Source organism: Penicillium lagena (assembly GCF_028827675.1).
Source record: "Penicillium lagena strain IBT 129212 chromosome Unknown utg000001l_segment0_segment0, whole genome shotgun sequence".
Taxonomy (NCBI): Eukaryota; Fungi; Ascomycota; class Eurotiomycetes; order Eurotiales; family Aspergillaceae; genus Penicillium; species Penicillium lagena.
The window spans coordinates 4,768,477-4,788,830 of record NW_026623222.1 but is presented as its reverse complement, the minus strand read 5'-3'; the positions used below and the strand labels follow the sequence as shown (position 1 = coordinate 4,788,830).

Genomic DNA, 20,354 nt, shown 5'->3' with positions numbered 1-20,354 from the left:
CCTATCCTCAGCTTTTTTTTCTTATCATTCCCCACGAGAGCCATGGCGTGGCGTAATCAAGGAATCACGGGCTCCAACAACATCCCGCTGGGCCGGCGACGCTTTGCGGGCGATGTTCCTGCGGAAGAGGATAGTCGCACTGCGACTCCTTCCTCTATGGGAGCAGACGGCCCCAAGCGTGGCCGAAGCCCTGTTCGTGGTAAGTCTGATCCGACACCATGGAAAATTACCATGTCTGACCATGCGCTCTCTACAGCGGACCCTCCCGCCGACGGTATCAAAAGGCGCAAGAAGCGCAACCGCTGGGGCGATCAGCAAGAGAACAAGGCCGCTGGTCTGATGGGCTTGCCCACCATGATCATGGCCAACTTCACGAGCGAGCAGCTTGAGGCGTATACCCTGCACCTGCGCATCGAGGAGATCAGCCAGAAGCTGCGGATCAACGACGTGGTCCCGGCCGACGGTGACAGGTATGTGGTGATCCCTCCCTCGTTTTTGCCTTTACTTACTGATTCTTCCAACAGGTCTCCTTCGCCACCGCCGCAATACGATAACTTTGGTAGACGTGTGAACACGCGCGAATACCGCTATCGCAAGCGACTTGAGGATGAGCGTCACAAGCTGGTCGAGAAGGCCATGAAGACCATCCCTAACTACCATCCGCCTTCTGACTACAGACGTCCCACCAAGACCCAGGAGAAGGTCTATGTCCCAGTGAATGACTATCCAGAGATTAACTTCAGTATGATAACTAACCCTCTAACTCCTAACCTGCCTCCATGCTCGACTCGAGCCGACGAGATGTTTCCTCGGATTGTCCTCGGCTCGTTTCTTGCTAACCCTTTCTTTCTTTGTGCTTAATGTTGCACACGCCTTTTTGCGCTCTTGACAGGCCACAGATGACTAACACTTAGCTCTTTGCTCTCTTTTTTCAAAGTTGGCTTACTCATAGGACCTCGTGGAAACACTCTGAAGAAAATGGAGACCGAGTCCGGTGCCAAGATTGCCATCCGTGGCAAAGGCTCCGTCAAGGAGGGCAAAGGCCGCTCTGATGCCGCTCACGCTAGCAATCAGGAAGAAGATCTTCACTGTTTGATCATCGCTGACACAGAAGACAAGCTGGTGAAGGCACGCCAGTTGATTCACAACGTTATCGAAACAGTAAGTCCTGCTCCCTGCTTGTTCTATCCCTTTTACTAACACACCCTAAGGCTGCATCTATCCCTGAAGGCCAAAATGAGCTCAAGCGCAACCAGCTGCGTGAACTGGCCGCTCTCAACGGTACTCTTCGTGACGATGAGAACCAGGCTTGCCAGAACTGTACGTATGCCCCTAATCTCTCTCTTCTATCAAAATACTAACCGTGCTCTTGCAGGTGGTCAAATCGGACACCGGAAGTACGACTGCCCCGAACAGCGCAACTTCACTGCAAACATCATCTGTCGTGTCTGCGGCAACGCTGGACACATGGCCCGCGACTGTCCCGACCGCCAGAGAGGCAGCGACTGGCGCAACAACGGTGGCTATGGTGGCCGCGACTCTCGTCCTGCCATTGGCACTGGCGATGCTGTCGACCGCGAGATGGAGGTAAGTTCTTCATTAATCGCAAAGCAACAGACTTCAAATGCTAACGCTGTTTTCTAGCAACTCATGAACGAATTGTCTGGAGGTGCTCCTGGCGAGTACCCACCCCGTCGCATTGAAGCTGGTCCGGGCCAGGGCTATCCTGACGACCGTGGCGCGAAGCCCTGGGAGCAGCGCGGCCCGCCACCGAGCGACGTTGCTCCCTGGCAACAGCGAGGTCGGGATCGCGGACGCGACGACTATGGGTCCCGCGACCAAGGCGGTGCTGCTCCATGGGCTTCACAGGGCCGCGGTGGCGATTATGGATATGGTTCTCAAGGATATGCCGCTCCCGGTACTGCCCCTGGCGCTGCCCCTTGGCAGCAACAGGCTCCTCCCCCGCCTCCCGGTGGGCCGGCTGGCTATGGTTACGGCGGATATTCGTCTTACGCACCTCCCGGCACGGGCGCTCCTGGTGCTGCTCCTCCTGGTATGGGTGCTCCGCCGCCACCTCCCGGTATGGCTCAGATGTACTACGGTGGTGCTGGCGACCCGCCGCCACCCCCTCCGCCCGGTGATGGACCTCCGCCTCCTCCGCCGAGCGACCAGCCTCCTCCACCTCCGCCCCCTGCGTGAACGCAAAATCGAAAATTGACTATCGGATTCTTTTGCTGAATGGAAAACTCGGTGGGAGAAAGGCATTGGAAATTGTTTCTCTTCTTCGCTGTGAAAGTAATATCTTGAATTGGACTCTTCTTTGCTTCTGTAGTTATCTTCCTTATAAGTACACACCGTAGCAGTTGATGCCTCAGGCCTCATTCTCCATCCTTGGCTTCCCAGTTTCTCCAACTTCTTCGCTCCCCGCACAGTAATCACCATCAACTGCTGCTGCCATTGCCCTTGATCTCGCCTTTGCGGATCTCCCCTAGCCCCTTTCATAATATTACTACCCTCATCCCCAGCTTCTGGTTCCCTCAATTCTCCCAACCAGCGTGCAGGTTGCACTGCGGAGGTCGTCTGGGGACTTCTCCTTGCCCTCAGGTCCAAATATGCAGGCTCCCAGCAACTCATCGCCGGGACTCTCTTCGTCTCCAGCTCACAGGAGACCCTCCTGGCAATCTCAGCGCCTGTCGTCATCCCTTCGATCAGGCAAGTCAGGTCAATCTCGGCGCGCCGCTCCGGTCTCGGCCCGGCTTGCAGCAGAGCCGCAGGACACTGCAGATGCCAGGACGTCAGATTCACAGCATCGCCGTGTATCAGTCGCGTCGTCTTTTTGGTCGACCCACCCGAAATGGTGGCGCGTGCGTCTGTTCCGCGGGATGGTCAAGGATATCAAACGCCGGGCGCCCTATTATTGGAGCGACTTGACTGATGCGTGGGATTATCGCATTGTTCCTGCGACTGTTTATATGTATTTTGCAAAGTATGCTTGCCCTTACATGTTTCCCTTTTCGCATCAGGTCATTCCGTATTTCTCAAGCTCTCGAAACCTATACTCTGGGTCATTCACATTGGATGTATCTGCCCTGTTTCAAGCTTTAAGGCTTACTAGTGTTGCAGTATCTTGCCTGCCCTGGCTTTCTCGCTAGATATGTTTGAGAAGACAAATCAGAGCTACGGCGTGAACGAAGTCTTGCTTGCATCTGTGCTTGGGGCCGTGGTGTTTTCCCTCTTCGCGGCTCAGCCGTTGGTCATTGTTGGCGTTACTGGTGAGCTCTTTTGCCTCTTTATAACCAGTCTTGTCTTTTTTCTTAAACGTTGCAGGTCCGATTACGGTGTTCAATTATACGGTTTATGATATTATTGCACCCCGGGGCACACCGTTTCTTGCTTTTATGACTTGGATTGGGATGTGAGTTTATCTCTTTCATTGTCAAGGACGCACTCCTAACCTCTACTAGCTGGTCCCTGGTCATGCACTGGCTCCTTGCCATCACAAATGCCTGCAACGCACTAACCTATGTCACCCGTTTCTCATGTGACATCTTCGGGTTCTACGTTGCCTTCATCTATCTCCAAAAAGGCATCCAGGTATTGACTCGACAATGGGGTCTAGTGGGAGAAGCCTCGGCCTACCTGAGCATCATGGTTGCCCTCCTCGTGCTCATGAGCGGATGGATCTGCGGCGAACTGGGCAACAGCAATCTCTTCCAGAGATATATCCGCAAGTTCCTGGAGGATTACGGTACCCCATTGACAATTGTCTTTTTCACCGGCTTCGTTCACTTTGGCCACATGAAGGATGTGAATGTTTCAACACTTCCCACGAGCAAAGCTTTCTTTCCAACTGTTGATCGGCCATGGCTCGTGCATTTTTGGAATATCGATGTTGGAGATATCTTTCTCGCCATCCCTTTTGCGGTCCTCCTCACCATTCTTTTCTATTTTGATCACAACGGTAGGCTTCCTCTAATCTCGCCGTTATCTGCAGTCTAATTTGCTTCTTTAGTCTCATCGCTCATCGCTCAGGGAACCGAATTCCCACTCCGCAAACCCGCCGGTTTCCACTGGGATCTCTGGCTACTGGGTCTTACAACCTTCGTGGCGGGCCTCCTCGGCATCCCTTTCCCCAATGGACTCATCCCACAAGCACCCTTCCACACCGCCGCCCTCTGCGTCACCCGACAGGTCGCTGACGAAGACGACACCAACAAAGGAAAAGCCATTCGAGTCACCGATCACGTCGTCGAGCAACGAGTCAGCAATTTTGCCCAGGGTCTGCTCACGCTAGGCACTATGACCGGCCCACTACTTATCGTGCTGCATCTAATACCGCAGGGGGTGATGGCCGGCCTGTTCTTCATCATGGGCGTGCAGGCATTACAAGGGAACGGAATCACGCAGAAACTGATCTTCCTCGCCCAAGACAAGAACTTCACGTCCGCATCGAATCCCCTGAAAAGACTCGATCGCCGCATCGTCATCTGGGCCTTTGTACTCCTCGAACTGATTGGCTTCGGCGCCACTTTCGCCATCACCCAGACCATTGCGGCTATCGGGTTCCCGGTTATCATTCTTCTTCTCATCCCCATACGGTCTTTTGTGCTGCCGCGCTGGTTTACTCGGGAGGAATTGGCCGCGCTCGATGCCCCGACTGCTAGTCCCTTTACTATGGAAAGTGTTGGTGGTACTCATGGATTGGAGGATGAGTCTACAGAGGAAGAGAATGTTGCTGCTTCGGGTGCGGGCAACGCTGTGCTGCAAGGAGGTCGTTCCTTACCGTCGTCAGAGTCGGCGGTTGAGGATAATGATTTGGAGAGTGGTGAGGCGTACGAGCTTGCTTCTCTGTCTATGCGGAGAAGAAGCAATGCCAGTCGGGTTGACTAATGTCTGGGGGCAGTTGTTGGGACCATATTATATACACTTACATGGCGCTGTAAATAGAAAAGACCGTTCAGCAGCGATTCAATAAGCGCGATTCACGCATTTTCCTTCATGCTCGAATTGAATTTCGAGTATAGAGTCACGTGTGATATTATCATACCTGGTATATAAGGTGTCGAATAATTTCCACCGCCCGTCGATACCTTTTTCTGCCGCAAAAATATTTCCCGGACAACAGACAGTCTCGACAAGTACAATAATGGCGCCCTCAAATGCTGCAGAGGCCCTCTCAGAGGATTCGCACAGTTCCTCCGAAGTGTCCGATGTGGAACAACCCGAAATCCAAGACCGCGCGCCCAAGCGACGGCGTCTATCCGAGTCCTCGGACGACTCATATACAGCCCCAGCGCCTCTCCCCACCCTCTCGCGCATTAAGAAAAAGGACACAAACCCCAAGAAACCCGAGCCAACAGAAGACGAAGACCCAGTGACTATTCGCGACGCTCTTGAAATTGGTCTCCGCAGCGAAGAGTCGACCTTTTCCTCTCTGGACGTCGCGCCGTGGCTGGTCGGGTCGTTAACCACCATGGCCATCCGCCGGCCGACAGCTATTCAAAAGGCGTGTATTCCGGAGATTCTGAAGGGGAGGGATTGTATCGGTGGTAGTCGGACTGGTTCCGGAAAGACGATTGCTTTTGGAGTACCGATTCTGCAGAAGTGGGCGAAGGATCCGTTTGGAATTTTTGCAGTTGTCTTGACGCCAACTCGGTATGGTTTTTGATGTTACTCTTGTTTGCGGGAATATAGAAGCTAACCTTTTTTCTTCTTAACAGTGAGCTTGCGCTCCAGATTTTTGAGCAGTTCAAGGCAATTTCCGCCCCGCAAGGTATGAAGCCTGTTCTGATTACTGGTGGCACGGACATGCGGCCGCAGGCAATTGCGCTGTCGCAACGACCGCACGTGGTCATTGCGACCCCGGGTCGGCTGGCGGACCATATCAAGACATCTGGTCAAGACACGGTAGCTGGGTTAGGCCGAGTGAAGATGGTGGTGCTGGACGAAGCAGATCGATTGCTGGTCAGTGGGCCGGGGAGCATGCTGCCCGACGTGGAAACATGCTTGGGAGCACTACCGCCGTCTGCAGAGCGACAAACACTGCTCTTCACTGCAACGGTTACGGCAGAAGTGCGCGCCCTGAAGGAAATGCCTCGACCGGCCAACAAGCCGCCCATCTTCGTGACCGAGATCGCAACCGATAACCACGGCAGCATCCCACCAACCCTGAAACAAACCTACCTCAAAGTTCCCATGACGCACCGCGAAGCCTTTCTGCATGTTCTGCTCTCGACAGATGAGAACATCTCCCGACCCGTAATCATCTTCACAAACCACACCAAAACCGCCGATGTACTGGAGCGCACGCTCCGCCGCCTTGGCCACCGCGTCACCTCTCTACACAGTCTCCTTCCACAGTCCGAACGCACATCAAACCTGGCGCGTTTCCGTGCCGCCGCCGCCCGCGTCCTCGTCGCCACGGACGTCGCCTCCCGCGGTCTCGATATTCCCTCTGTGACCCTTGTCGTCAACTTCGATGTGCCCCGCAACCCAGACGACTACGTCCACCGTGTTGGTCGTACGGCCCGTGCGGGACGGTCCGGTGAAGCAGTTACACTGGTTGGACAGCGCGACGTCCAGCTCGTGCTGGCCATTGAGCAGCGAGTTGGCCGCCAGATGGACGAGTGGGCTCAGGAGGGCGTCAATGTTGAAAGCAGAGTCGTTCGCACCGGGGTGCTGAAGGAGGTTGGCTCGGCAAAGCGTGAGGCAGCGGGTGAGATTGAGGAAGGCCGCGATGTACTTGGGCGGAAGCGGAATAAGCTGAAGAAGGTCCGCTGATTTACTCTTTTGGGTCATATTAACAGGGTGGTGTCTGGCATAGGAAAATGGATGTTATCAACGACTATCGAAGGCAAAGCTAAACTACTGATTGGCCGCATATACTTATAAACCTCGTTCAGCAAGAACACGACTGAACCGTTCCTCAAACCCTTCCACGTATTGAGGATTGATCATATCTGCATTTATATCCGATAGTCATACTTCGCGAGAGCTGCATCTCACACGGTCTTTTCCAATTAATTACGAGAGGATTCCAGCATGTGCAAATGGTATCATTAATATCAGCAGCGAAACAGCCCGCTATCGAAGGTGCTCTATGTGCCACGCGAGTATCTCACAGAACGAGCACAGTCAGTGCTCACGATAAGGTGCACATCCCTGTGCCAAGGTAGGCAAAAGAAACCCCGATACTCGACCACGGGGTACCCGCGAGGCCGCGAGATATACCAAGCAGCCTCGATCTATTCATGTCCGGGACTCCGACCAACCAAAACATCAACACGCCCACTATTGAAAAAGAAAAGCGGTCTCGCAAAGTCTCATGTAGTCCATGCGTCTCCATTATCGTACCGATCCGTATGCATGAGCTTTAGCAGCCCGTCAACTGCATCGCCTCTCTCAGACAGCGACATCCCCCCTCGAACCTCGAGCCTTGGCTCGCCACTCTCATCTTCATTGCTGTTACGACGCCCAACCGTCGCCGGCGGGCTACTCAGCTGCATCGGCGACCCCAGTGCCCGCGGTGGCGTGTTGTTATCACGAATCGGGATCTTAGCTGGAACATCGTGCGTAGTATCCCTCACAGCAACCGCGCTCGACGGCCGCGTGGCAGACAGATCAGGCGTTTTCAGCAGAGAAGGAAGTCTCGTTCCCGCAGAAACAATTTGCGGTGCCTTGGTTTGAGAAGCTGTGGTCGCATTTTTGGAGAGCATGGACGGTGTCGAGAGAGCGGAGAGAGAGAGCCGCGGACACTTGCGGCTGTGTGCTTCCAGCTCGGAGACGCGTCGGTCGAACTGGTGGTCTGTAACGTTGCGCATGGCGCTTTGAAGTCGACTGCGGAGGAGATGTGCTTTCTTTTAGGGAAAAATGGTGTTAGTACATATTGTTTGTATTTTGGGTCGCGATATAGACTTCGCGATATAGATTTGACTCACTTCTTGGATGAACACCTTGCGCGTCTCGGGGTCGCTGGGAATGGCTCGCGTGGTAGGTTGTGAGTTGTTGTCGGTTGTGGCAGAGAGGGTTTCTGGATGAAGATGGTCTGGTTCGTCGCGTTCGAGCTGTGTGTGTTGTGGTGTTGAGGCACCGGTGTTCATCGCGTCCGGAACCAGCTGGAGCTATAGGCGCGTGGCATTGAGATTAGCAACTTAATCCCTGAATATTTCTGAGCGTGTCCCGACGTACCTGATCCTCAAGGCCATTTTTGAGGATGGGTTGGGTGCTGTTTTCTTCGGGGGAAGGCGAGAGCTCCGGACTGTGTCTCTTGACGTGTCCGCTGTTTACATCGGTCTCGTCCACCTGGTCTCTTGTGCGTTTTGTGCCTGCAAAAATGGGAGAAGGCAGAAGCTTCTTGGGCGATGCTGCAGTTGATACTCGTTTGGTTGGGGTGCCTGTGGCCGAGAAAGCGTCCTTTGGCCGGTTGGCCGGGGACAGACACGCGTTGGTGTTTTTCTCGCCGAGGATGCGGCGGCCATCCTTGACAGGGCTCAAGGGGAACTGTGTAGATTGCATGATTGAAGCTTTGAGGCGTGAAAAGCACAGCTTCAAGGAGCTCCGTGATGTTAGGGAAGAGAGAAAGTAGTGAGAGCGGATGTGGGATGGAGAGGAATGGAGAATGGAGCTCGGTGGGGGACGAGATCTGGGGAGGATTGTCTGCGCAGAGTCAAACAATGGGACAAGAGAAAGAAAACCAGACAATGATGAACAAGGACCAGAGAAAATGCAAAGAAAGAAAGATGAGCAGTCTCACGCACAGAGTAAATTGAAAGTCGAAACACAGGCGCGTCGATCGCGTACAAGCGGGCTTAGCGGGTTGTATAGAAGCACGGACACGCTCCACACCGTGTTGAGCACGCGTCCCCGTTAGTTAGTTGGCTTCACCGGAGGACCACATTCTTCACTTCCGATCGGGAGCATTTTTGGTTATTTTGGTCTGATAGCTGGTCCATGCGTGATGATATCGAGCATTATGTATCCCAAATGGAGGTGTAACTATAAACTGGTCCTAGTATATATTTGAGCTACAGGGTAAGCCTAACCATAACACCGCTACTCCAACACTGGCAATTTATAAACAGCTGTCTAGATGAATGCCGTTTATCAACGGAACATAGATCTTCTAATTGATGCTCATCATACATGATGTTTGCCTCCAGCATCTCTCTGTCCTGCTCTCTAACATCGTCTCTGCATGACATCATCGCATGAGCTGAACTCTCCCAGTTATCCAGCAATGATGGCGGTAGAGAAAATAAAGGATCCATCTAGTAAATATCGAATATGTAACCACTGGTAGAGCTGAATAACCATCTAGAGTAAGCACAGGGGTGATCCTTCCCCGCGTTTGGACCACATTCCTCGATGATGTCGACATCCCGGCCTGCACACTGTCCTTCCTCCTTCCACTTCCTCCTCCTCCGGGAAATCCACCCATACTCGTTCGTTACACAGCATACCCCCTACATTTAGAGTATATTTATTGCGGGCTGCTATAACCCGCGCCTCTCCACATGCAGCTGTCGCTCGCACTCCTGGCGGCCGTGGGCCAGGCCGCGCTCAGTGCTGCCTCCACACTCACGCCGCCCGTCTTGCCGCTGATTGTCCGCAGCCCCTACCTCAGCACATGGCTCGGAGATGCTCGGGAAGCACCCTGGTCCAAATGGCCCATGTTCTACACCGGAGAGGAGGTGGGCCTCTCCGTTATGGCCCACGTCCCCAGCCAGGGCGTCGTATACCCGCTCCTGGGCCGACCCCAACAGGACCTGACGTCCGACGCATATCCAGTCCAGTTTCCCGAATACCTCGGACATAACTACGACGCTTCAACGACCAACTTGACCTACCGTATTGATACGGGTAAGACACCACTTGATATCACTGTCTCGTTCCTTTCTCCCATTACGCCCACGTCGACTCTGCGGCAGTCGATTCCGGCCTCCTACATCACGATCGATGTCCAGGGTGACACCGATGTCAACGTGTATATGGATGTTGATGGACGCTGGGTGACGGGTGACATTGGTGCTCCACTACACTGGCAGCGGGACACAGTCGCGGTCGAGGATCACAAGCCCTCCCTTCAGAGTTGGCAGTTCCGCAGAGAGAATGAGCTCCATCTGTCAGAGATCCGAGACCGCGCAGAATGGGGCACCCTTCACTTCACCGGACCCGCTGTACGTGCCATACCCACTTTTTCATTCCTCAATACTAACGCCAGACACAGAGTGCCCAGTATCAGTCTGGCGGTGCAGCCATAGTGCGGCGAGCCTTTGCCAGCACCGGCACCCTGCGCAATGAGAACGATGAGCGATTCCGGCCTATTAAGGACCACTGGCCTGTCTTTGCCTTCTCCAAATCCTTCAAGTTGGGCCAGAAGTCGCAGGAAACAACAGACAGCGTCACATTCACCATTGCTCTTATCCAGATTCCCGTCGTGCAATTTGCAGCTTCCCGCGGACTGACCCAGATGCGGCCCCTCTGGAACTCTTGGTTTCCAACTACCGAAGAGCTGCTCGGGTTCCACTACAAGGATCATTCCGCAGCGCTGGCGCTGGCGTCCAACTACTCGGAGCAATTGGCTGCGGATGCCTACCTGTCCGGAGCCGATGACTATGTTGACATTGTTGCCCTCACCGCGCGGCAGGTTATGGGTGCAACCACCTTCTCCGGGACACCAGAAGATCCTATCCTGTTCCTCAAGGAGATCTCATCGAATGGCAATTTCCAAACTATCGATGTCATCTTCCCCGCCTTCCCGTTCTTCATGTACACCAACCCGCGGTGGCTGGCATACCTGCTCGAACCGCTAATCGAACACATGCTGAGCGGACAGTATCCCAACACGTATGCCATGCACGATCTAGGCACCCACTTCCCCAATGCTACCGGCCATCCGGACGGAAACGACGAGTACATGCCTGTCGAGGAGTGTGGTAACATCCTCATCATGGGACTGGCTATCGTGAACTCTCTCATCTACGATGAGTCGTCGGAAGCTTCATCAATCTGGTCTACTGAGGGCTCACATCCCATCAACATTTGGAAAGAAGCCTCGGGAAGCTTCCCGCTGGATGGCCAGCAGATCCTGTCTGGAGTTTCCCATCAGGATGGGAAATGGGGCGGCGGTGTACACGGTCAGCGTCTGGCTGAGGAATGGGTGAAGCGCAGCTACCGTCTGTGGAAGCAGTGGACGGCGTATCTGGTGGAATTCTCCCTGGAACCTGCCAATCAACGTGGGTTTGTGATCTCCCATGTCGAATCCATATACTAATTATTTCTAGTTTCAACCGATGATTTTGCGGGCTGGCTGGCGCTGCAAACGAACCTGGCTCTTAAGGGCATTGTGGGCATCAACGCCATGAGCAAGATTGCCGAGGTGGCCGGACACAAGTCTGATGCTGAATACTTCAAGGTAAAGGCAGCTTCTTCTTTTCCGTCCTCCCAAAACTAACTACCACGAACAGAAAATCGCCGACAGCTACATCGCCAAATGGGAAGAATTCGGCATGTCCCGAGATGGGACGCACGCCAAACTAGCCTACGACTGGTACGGATCCTGGACAACAATCTACAACCTTTACGCAGATGCACAGCTCTGCTTCCATCTGGAAGACACCGACACAGAGACCCCCGGCTTTGTCCCACGACACATCTACCAGAAACAATCTGTGTGGTACCACTACGTGCGCCAGAAATACGGCCTTCCCTTGGACAGCCGTCACCTCTACACCAAGACCGACTGGGAGTTTTTCTCCATGGCGGTAGCCTCCAAGCCCGTCCGCTCCGAGATCCTCGAGTCCGTCGCCACCTGGGTTAACGAGACCGTCACCGATCGCCCCTTCACCGACCTCCACCAGACAGAAGGTGACGGCAACTTCCCTGGCCCGAATTTCTTTGCCCGACCCGTCATCGGCGGCCACTTCGCTTTCCTGGCGCTGCAGCGTGCATGCGGCGGTCGTGCAATGAAGGGCCTCTCTTTTCTAGATGACGTCGACGACGAGACCATGGCTGCGTGGTCGCGCAGCGCTGAAGCTGCCGCTGCGGAATTTGTTGCCCCTGCGGCGGGGCGCGACCGGTTCAGTGACGGTGAGCTGTAGGGTCGCCCTACCGTCACCTTATCGACTGTGCTTTGGTGTCTCTGCTCTTGGGGCTGCTTCTGGGCGTGTTTCTGACAAGCGATCATGTTGTTGTGTTGTGATGTTTCCTTAGCCCTCCCTGACCCTGTCCCTAAGAGTTGCTCATCTAGTCTCCCTGGCCTGGCGAGCTTGGTTGGCTCCAACGGACCCTCTACCCAGATCATCCTTAGTATATAAGTCTATCGCGCCGTGGATCAACTATCATCAATGGACGTTTATATTGTTCCATGAACTATCGCCTTGATCGCTAGCTATGTTGGGCTTATATATGTATCTATGTATAGCCTTATAGGGACTGACGGTGGCATCTTAGCTCTTTGGATTAATAGTTATCTGTATGTAGGATGAACGTTAAAATGCTAGGGCAGGTGGATGCATACACCGTCCTTTTACTGAGGATCTTCCATATTCGTGCACCATTCCTATGACGATGTAGATGGTCAGTCTAGTATAGTTTATCTTTGCGGCTAAGGTTGATATCAATTCCAGGCCTAAGACATGCAGCCACCGCAGAACTGACAATAGTCAAGACTCCATTCACCTACCCTCCACTACTGTATAAATTGAACGCAAAAGACAATTATCATTCCACTGAAACGTATTTTCTCAGCTGAAAGAAGAAAGAACCGCTGGTCCTAATGCCTCAGTTATCTCTTTCTTTTTGCCTTCTTGTTTTGGTTGATCATCCATTCCGTTTCTGGAATCGAGTCAATTTACATAGTACCATAGAGAGAATGGAGAAGAAATTGTCATCCAAATCCGCGTTGCACAGAGTTTAATAAAAAGCAGAGACACATAATAACCGGCCTGAATCAGAGCGCGGCACACACATATTTTTTTGTTCTTGTTTCCTTTCCCCAGACCGATCCCGGTAATGACAAGACACACACCAAGAGAAAATCAAGTTGCGAACACAACGCCCAGCTCATTGTTTCCTTTTTGCCTCCCACCTTTCCCATCCTCGGAACAAACGCAAGAAAGAGACAAAAGGAGAAGAATAAAAAGGGAGATGCTGCTGGGTTCTGGGGACAAGCAAGTTGGTTTCCGTCCGTCATGAGGGGAGGGAAACGTTCAGATCAGATGATTGATCTATTTGCCGCCGAGGCTGGGGAAGTTCTTCTCGTCGACGGTAGGGCCGGCAGGGCCGCGAGCGCCACCGCGAGGAGCAGCGCCGCCGCGGGGTCCGCCACGGCCACGATCACCTCCACGAGGAGCAGCACCGCCGCGGGGGGCACCACGATCGCCGCGAGGGGCACCGCCACGGCCACCGCGGTCACCACGGGGCGCACGGTCACCGCGGTCACCACGGGGAGCACGGTCACCACGGTCACCACCACGGGCACCGCCACGGCCACCACCACGGGGACCACTGGACGGCTGCTCGACGAAACGCATGTCGACATCGAGGAAGTTCTTCTCCTTGCGCTGCTTCTCGCGCTTGGCCTTCTCGGAGCTGCCCTGGATGTAGGCGTCCTCCTCCTCGGTGCGCTTCAGCTCCTTGGCGGCAGCCCACTTGGAGTCGGTCTTGGTGCCCTCGTTGGCAGCACGCACGGGTTTGGCGGCCAGAGAGTCCTTCTGAGCCTGCTCGGCCAGGTAGTCGGTGTACGACATGGACTTGTCGGCCAGTTCCTTGGCCTCCTCGTCGGCGGGGGTCTGGGGCTCATTCTCGTCCTCCTTGGCGATGTTCTCGCCGATCCGCTCGTCAGTCCAGGCCTTTTCGCCGTTGTCGGCGCCCCAGCCCTGCTCCACCTTCTTGTGGGTGTCACTAAATAAAAAAACAAATTAGTCTCTGTATTCTTGCCACGGCTTGCCCTCTCTATTCGTATATCCGAGATGAAGACCCGAGTGAATTGGATGAAGCTTACGTCTGTCCGGAGCGGGACTGGCGGTCGCCACGACCGCGGCCGCTGCGCTCACCACGGCGCGGGGGCTGAGCCTCGTCAGTCGGCTTCTCGCGGTTGTTGTTCCGGCCGGCGTTGCGATCACGGAAAGCTATGCACAGTCAGCTCGATCCTTCAATTTCCCCAGACGAAAATACATACCGGCCTCGTTGCCAGTCGTACGGGCACCACGGCGAGCGTTGGATTCCGTCAGGCGGGGCTGGTTGGTGGGCTCGGCGGGAGCATCACGCTTGCCATGGCGGGCAATAGGACGGTCGACAGCCCGAGCGGGGGGCTGAGGGGGTCTGTTGGGGTCGAGCTCAGGGTCATTACCTGTAGCAAGGAATGGGTATTAGATTTCGACTCTGGGGAACAAAATTGGAGCAAAATTGAAAGAAGGGGGGTATTTACCAAGAAGCTCATAGAGGTTCTGTGAATTTCGCAAACAGCACAGTTAGCCCATGAAACCCACAATCACGAACAAGCACACGGCCCAATTCGTCCCCTCACGGCTCGTCTCGCAAAAATGTCGCTCGACACAGCTTCCCATGGTGATTCTTCAGCGTACCTTGGACCGGACGTCGACCATGACGCCTGGTGTTGTGGTGGAGGCCTTCCGGGGAGCGGAAGGCGCTCGACGATCGCAGACGAGTCGATGAAAAAAAGGGACGGGGTGTGAACCGTCGGAGGGGCGAGCAAGGCTAAACCTGACTCGTCGGGTGGGCTCGATGGATAGAGGTTGTAAGGGTGGATGGGGTGAGAGAGAGAGCTGAGGGAAGGAGCAGTTTGAGCAGTTTGTGAGGAGCCAGGCCCGAATCCGGTTAGGCGCGGATTGCCTAAGCGAATCAAGGCTGCTACACGCTGATTGGCTGGTTGGGGACTAGGGCTTAGGGTACTGTGCGTCATTGGATGTGGTTGATGGTGTCATCGACCGGGAGAAGATGGTGTATGTATTTACTCATGGAATTCATGTACATCTCGGAACGTTATACCTCACCATGGTATCACCGCTGAACATTGGGAAAACGCCGGCCCATGCGAAAACAGATCCCAAAACTCTTCACTTTTTTCGGTTTCGAAAGGAAAAAAAAATACTCAGTTGCGGTTGCTTTGCTCGTAGTTGAAGGGAGTTGGGAAGTGCATGCTGGCACTCAGTCCGAACGGATCCGCATCGAGCATTGGCTCATACTGGCCTAGCAGCTGGTTGTTGTTTCCGAACCCCCCGGCTCCGTCGCTGCCCGGGGCATTAAAGCCCGCGATGCTCTGCGAGCCCGAGGCTACCGACTGGGGGGTAAACCCGGACACATAGGGGGTATTTACGGACCCATCGTGGTCCTCGTCGACCAGATCGGCCTGTGCATCGTATTCTTGTTCTGGCATAGTCAGCAGGCGGCTCGCTAGGAGGGTGAGAACCAAAGAAACATACCAAGTTGATCGTAGTGCTTTTGGAATGGCGACGGATAGTATGCTGCTGCGACTCGCGACCCGCGCGGCCCCATGGCTCCTGGCCCTCGAGGTTTGGGATCGGCCGGGTCAGTTTGGGGCATGCTGATGGCCGGCGGCGACGTTTGGTGGTTGAAGGCCCGAGGCTGCGGCAGTAGCTGCGGGCGACCCGTACCCTGCGACTCGACGGTGACGGGAGACATGGCGCCGTGAAAACCGAAGCCGGGTGACTTGGTTTGTGACGGCGACGAGACGTGGGAAGTCGGCGTGGCCTGGAATTGTGGGGACGGAATGCCATAAGCACCCTCTCGCTGCGACATGCCGAACGCCTCGGGCTTGGAGGCGATGCCTGCGGGATGCCGTTGCGCAGAACGGGGTGCACCAGGTGCGGATTTGGGCATTGGTGGATTTGGTTTGGCCGAGGCCCCGGGGGCGCCGGTCTTCAGCCGTAACTCTGCTTGCACATCGATACCTGAGAGGTTTGGGGTTAGCAGCCAATTCGAGATGGCATGGAAAAAGCCACTCACCCTTTTCAAGGAGAATCCGCTCCAACAGAGAGTTTTTATATCGCAGCATCAGGCACTCATCGGCGGCGCTGCGATGGCTCTGCTGCAGACTCTGCAAAGAGTCTTCATTCCGCTTGATGGTGGTCTCCAGCTGGCGGATGTACTCTGTCCGACGCTCGCGGAATGCCGCCTGCGCCTGACGGTTGCGCTGCTTGCGTTCCTCGGAGGTGGCGTAGATCTGATCCGGAGGGTTAGAAGAATGGCACACAGAGTAGAAATGCGGGGCGTCCGTACCGGCTTGCGACCACCTTTCCTCTTCTGCGTCTGGGCGGGATCCTGTGTCATGGGCTCTGCCTCGGCGTCCGGGGTGGACATGGAGCTCAGCGAGCCATCCTGGCCGGGCTCGGTCTTCGGCATCGGTTCCATGACCGTGTCATTGTGCTCGTTGGAGGTCTCGACCATGGAGACCATTGATGGATCTGCTCAGCCCTGCAACAACGGCCTCCTCCGCGCGGCGGGACAGACAGACAACAGCCCACTTTTCCCCGGGGAGCGCAGCGTGTCTGGGGCGATAAAAATAAAGTAAGAGACGCAAACGCGCGGCTCGGCGGGTAGAGGGGACGTGCGAGCGAGTCAGAGGGCACAGAAGGGAAAGGGTGACATAAAGGAAACTGAATGATTATGAGAAAGGAGGAGTCAGAGATTGGCGATATGGGGAAGTTTGGGGGTGGGAAGGGCGAAGAAATGAGGTAAACCGATTGACTAACGAATAATAATCGTATTGTGGTTGTTCAGGCCTGGGAAAAGTCTGCCTGGGTCAGGCGAGGGGCATTTGGGTTTTTTTCTCTCTGGGTTTACTCCTTTGGGAGATTTTTTTTGCCGGGGGGATCCACGTTGTCCAGTGTTCAGCGCGAGTGGGCCAGTCTGGGGACTGACCGAGTGAGCATTTTCGGACCAAATGAATAATCATGGGGGGGTGCGACTCGAGGTCGGATCTGGCGGCTGGGACATGCGGGGGTGCTGGCGAGAGGGCTGAAAGTGCCAAGTCGAAGGAGCTAGGATGTAGTAGGAGTTGCCCGCGGAGAAATGAAGGACTGTGTTGCGTTGCGTTGCGTTGCGTTGGACGGACTGGGTAGGGAGCCGATGTCGGGGCGAGCCGGTCGAGTCGAATGGGGCAACACGAGGCGAGCGCGGTCATGTGCACGGTCATGTGATTCGGGGGAAGTTGGAGATCCGTCTTCTGTAACGAACTATACACTTATGGTGTATAGAGTACTATGTATGATTTAGTCCTACGCTGATGGTTGATGCCGGATAGAGAATTAGAATTTGTGAAGACCCCAGGAAATAGTTCGGCTTTCGGCTCCCCGCCGACCCTTTTCACATGCCGAGCTCAAACCTCCACCACCACCTTCTTCCCACTAGCTCGACTTCTACATCATACCTGATCACTCACCATGCCGGCCGACGAGCACCAGGATGCCGTCTCGGCCCTCCAAGAACCACAGTCGGCCCCCGCGCCGACCACAGAGCCCGCAGTCGTGGCCTTAGAGCCGCCCCAACCAAAAGCCGAGGTTGAGGACGACTCCGACTTTGACGAGCTGGACGGTAAACCTCCCACAGCCCCCCAACGCTCACATTGATCCTAACGAATATGGCCCACCAGATGTCCTGGACGATTTCTCCAAACCAAAGGCACAACCCTCACCACCACCAACGGCGGCAGCCGCCCCCGAGACGGGCGCCACGCCCGCAGACTTTGACGAGGATGCCTTCCTGAAACAGCTGGAGAAGGACATGGCCAACATGATGACACAGGCGCGACCGCAGTCTGGCGCACCGGACGACCAGAGTTTCCAGGCGGCGGTGGATCAGGGCGCGGACGCGTTCGCGAAACAATTAGAGGAGAGCGGGATTCCGCCGGGAGATTTCCTGAAACAACTTCTTGCAGATGTGATGGCCGAGGAGGGGAGTGGTGACAGCGCTGCACTATCGGCTGCCTTTGCCTCTGCCTCAACCTCGACACCCCCTCCGGTCTCGTCAAACCCCCCAGCAGCATCGGCCGCAGCAGACTCAGCAGACCAACCAGCAGACTCCTTCAACGACGCAATCCAGCGCACAGTCAACCGCATGAAGGAATCCGGCGACCGTGCCACAGCAGCAGCCTCCAATGAAGACGAGTTCTCGGATGACATGATCGCGCAGCTCCTCAAAGCCGTGGAGGCCGGCGCATCCGGTTCTGGCGAGGACGGTGACCTGACGAAGATGTTCATGGGAATGATGGAGCAGCTCTCGAACAAGGAGATGCTGTACGAGCCGATGAAAGAGCTGGACGGCAAGTTCGGCCCGTGGATTGAGAAGCATAAGGCCGACGGCGCCAGCACCGTACCTGCGGAGGATATGGAGCGCTATGAGGCCCAGGCAAGGATTGTGAAGCAGATTGTCCAGAAGTTTGAGGAGGAGGGGTATACGGATGAGGATTCCAAGTGCCGCGAGTATGTGTGGGAGAGGATGCAGGAGGTGAGCTTTCCTTTCCGTTTCTGCGACATCCTACCCTACTAACAGACGGCAACTAGATGCAAGCTGCTGGTAATCCGCCCGAAGAGCTGATTTCGAACCCGTTCATGGGGGATCTCGGGGCTGCGGGAGCGGCGGGCGCTGGGATCCCGGATTGCCCGCAGCAATAACCATGTGAATTGCAGTCATGATCTCATTTGTGTATCTCTCTGTACTGTACATATACACACACAAACCCCGATACCCTTATGTACGCGATATCAGACCAGACTCTGATCCCGAACAAGTGTTGAGGTTCACAGTCACGACATATCCATGTCCTGGCTCGCATAGCCATGCTCCGTCATCGCGCTGAAGATATCATCATACTCATCATCATTGAAAGAGCCACTTGGCTCCTTCGTGCCATATGTCGACGTCCCAGCCCCCGATTCAAATATAGGCCTCTCGACCGACTCTTCTTGAGCAAGATACTCATACAGCGCGTGCATCTCTTCCTCATCTGTAACAGTTCTCGTTAGCAACTACCCCAAGATCAACCCGAACCCCCCAAAAAACATACCCGGAATCATTTCTTCATCCCCATCCCCCTCCCCCTCAACATCAATCTCACACTCTCCAACAACCAAATCCATATCATGACTCATCTCCTCCTCCCACCGCCTCCGATCCGCGAGATGCTCCATCATCATAATCTGCTCGCCGCGCGCCTCGAACCGGCCCGCGTCGCGATCATTCTTGACTCGGTTGAGAAACATCTTCCGCGACTTGGAGCGCACTAGCGCGCTGGATGTATTCCGGAGCGGATTGGCGATCTGGGACGCGTAGCGCGCTGCGAACCGCGGGGCGGGAGCAGCAGCGGGTGAGGGAGATGTGGGGGAGAGAGGTGTAGCTGTGGTTGATTTCTGGTGGAATAATGGCGGTGCGGAGGCGATGGCGCCGAAGATATTGGTGTTGGCGTGGCTTGCGCCTTGTTGTTGGGATGGGGTGGTGCTGAAGACGGGGAATGGCACGGGCGACGACTGGATGTGCTGTGCATGACTATTTTCGTCTGTCCCGAAGGGTTTCTGCATCTGGTCCGCTGCTGTTGCCGCGGACGCGCGTGATGGCGTGCCCATTGTCCATGGGGGCGTGGAGATGTTCGCGCTGCGCGGACCGAGAGGCGATGGTCGCACGGGCGTGTAGTGTCTGTGGCCGAGAGGTGTTGAGGGGGAAGAAGGGAGAGGGTGTGCGGCGAACATGATGGGTCGAGGAGATGATGCTGTTCCGTGGTTCGGACTCGTTCAGATCAGCCGGATTGGGACAGGAGTGGATGTTGACTATTGTAGAAACGGGGAGACGCGCAGAAGATAATATAAACGACTGATCTGCAATTCTAGATGTGGCAGTCTTGCCAGTCGCGTTAAGGCTGGGTGGAATGCTCGATCCGATACGTGCGCGACACGATGGACGTGTCATGGCACGTGATGGCGTGAACGCCAAGGCTTTTCGATTATTGGCAGATGCTAATTGGGCAGTAACCATCTACAAGGTTGCAACCGGCTAGTAAACAATCTAAAATACAGATGTAGCAGCAGCTGAAGTGCCGTGACGAGTAGTGGACAGACATGTATCGTGAGCTTTTGGATGGGTTAGCAATAGTCACCCCGGTAAGGTTAATGAGGGTAGAAAAAGGCCTAACTAACTGAACGCACGACCTTTATCGGCCGCAAGAAATGAATTTACTATACAATTATTGCGGACTGTGCCGCCTTCTCTTACCCTAGTACAGCTAGGGTCCTATTCAATTCCGCCCTCTATACGGTAACTCTCTGCTGGAACCATAGAAGTAGTCATCGTGTCAAACGCCGAGGAGGACACGAGCAGTCACG

At 55.0% G+C, this 20,354-nt stretch overlaps 9 protein-coding genes across 9 annotated transcripts; 5 read left to right on the top strand and 4 right to left on the bottom strand.

Annotated features, from left to right (window-relative positions):
* Window positions 1-42: 42 nt before the first annotated feature.
* On the top strand, window positions 43-2,199 carry bbp (putative zinc knuckle transcription factor/splicing factor MSL5/ZFM1; the record flags this gene model as incomplete). Its single annotated transcript, XM_056974041.1, has 5 exons — window positions 43-742; window positions 953-1,161; window positions 1,212-1,320; window positions 1,376-1,587; window positions 1,645-2,199. The coding sequence occupies 5 exons, from the start codon at window positions 43-45 to the stop codon at window positions 2,197-2,199; spliced, it is 1,785 nt and encodes a 594-aa protein (XP_056839158.1).
* A 413-nt stretch (window positions 2,200-2,612) lies between these two features.
* N7510_002113 (anion exchange family protein) lies at window positions 2,613-4,890 on the top strand (the record flags this gene model as incomplete). The annotated part of the gene is made up of 5 exons (XM_056974040.1): window positions 2,613-2,986; window positions 3,124-3,272; window positions 3,328-3,415; window positions 3,465-3,961; window positions 4,013-4,890. 5 exons carry the CDS (start codon window positions 2,613-2,615, stop codon window positions 4,888-4,890), a joined length of 1,986 nt encoding a protein of 661 aa, XP_056839157.1.
* A 256-nt stretch (window positions 4,891-5,146) lies between these two features.
* Window positions 5,147-6,780, top strand: dbp8 (ATP-dependent RNA helicase DBP8; the record flags this gene model as incomplete). Its single annotated transcript, XM_056974039.1, has 2 exons — window positions 5,147-5,655; window positions 5,721-6,780. 2 exons carry the CDS (start codon window positions 5,147-5,149, stop codon window positions 6,778-6,780), a joined length of 1,569 nt encoding a protein of 522 aa, XP_056839156.1.
* A 542-nt stretch (window positions 6,781-7,322) lies between these two features.
* On the bottom strand, window positions 7,323-8,514 carry N7510_002111 (uncharacterized protein; the record flags this gene model as incomplete). Its single annotated transcript, XM_056974038.1, has 3 exons — window positions 7,323-7,856; window positions 7,938-8,063; window positions 8,188-8,514. The coding sequence occupies 3 exons, from the start codon at window positions 8,512-8,514 to the stop codon at window positions 7,323-7,325; spliced, it is 987 nt and encodes a 328-aa protein (XP_056839155.1).
* A 998-nt stretch (window positions 8,515-9,512) lies between these two features.
* Window positions 9,513-12,098, top strand: N7510_002110 (putative glutaminase; the record flags this gene model as incomplete). The annotated part of the gene is made up of 4 exons (XM_056974037.1): window positions 9,513-10,175; window positions 10,226-11,234; window positions 11,283-11,413; window positions 11,466-12,098. The coding sequence occupies 4 exons, from the start codon at window positions 9,513-9,515 to the stop codon at window positions 12,096-12,098; spliced, it is 2,436 nt and encodes an 811-aa protein (XP_056839154.1).
* Window positions 12,099-13,226: 1,128 nt separating this feature from the next.
* stm1 (uncharacterized protein) lies at window positions 13,227-14,606 on the bottom strand (the record flags this gene model as incomplete). The annotated part of the gene is made up of 4 exons (XM_056974036.1): window positions 13,227-13,902; window positions 14,003-14,129; window positions 14,180-14,312; window positions 14,586-14,606. The coding sequence occupies 4 exons, from the start codon at window positions 14,604-14,606 to the stop codon at window positions 13,227-13,229; spliced, it is 957 nt and encodes a 318-aa protein (XP_056839153.1).
* Window positions 14,607-15,112: 506 nt separating this feature from the next.
* Window positions 15,113-16,437, bottom strand: N7510_002108 (bZIP transcription factor; the record flags this gene model as incomplete). Its single annotated transcript, XM_056974035.1, has 4 exons — window positions 15,113-15,390; window positions 15,444-15,932; window positions 15,988-16,204; window positions 16,261-16,437. 4 exons carry the CDS (start codon window positions 16,435-16,437, stop codon window positions 15,113-15,115), a joined length of 1,161 nt encoding a protein of 386 aa, XP_056839152.1.
* A 986-nt stretch (window positions 16,438-17,423) lies between these two features.
* pex19 (putative peroxisomal membrane protein receptor Pex19) lies at window positions 17,424-18,653 on the top strand (the record flags this gene model as incomplete). Its single annotated transcript, XM_056974034.1, has 3 exons — window positions 17,424-17,574; window positions 17,633-18,486; window positions 18,543-18,653. The coding sequence occupies 3 exons, from the start codon at window positions 17,424-17,426 to the stop codon at window positions 18,651-18,653; spliced, it is 1,116 nt and encodes a 371-aa protein (XP_056839151.1).
* A 132-nt stretch (window positions 18,654-18,785) lies between these two features.
* Window positions 18,786-19,724, bottom strand: N7510_002106 (uncharacterized protein; the record flags this gene model as incomplete). Its single annotated transcript, XM_056974033.1, has 2 exons — window positions 18,786-18,985; window positions 19,046-19,724. The coding sequence occupies 2 exons, from the start codon at window positions 19,722-19,724 to the stop codon at window positions 18,786-18,788; spliced, it is 879 nt and encodes a 292-aa protein (XP_056839150.1).
* Window positions 19,725-20,354: the final 630 nt, after the last annotated feature.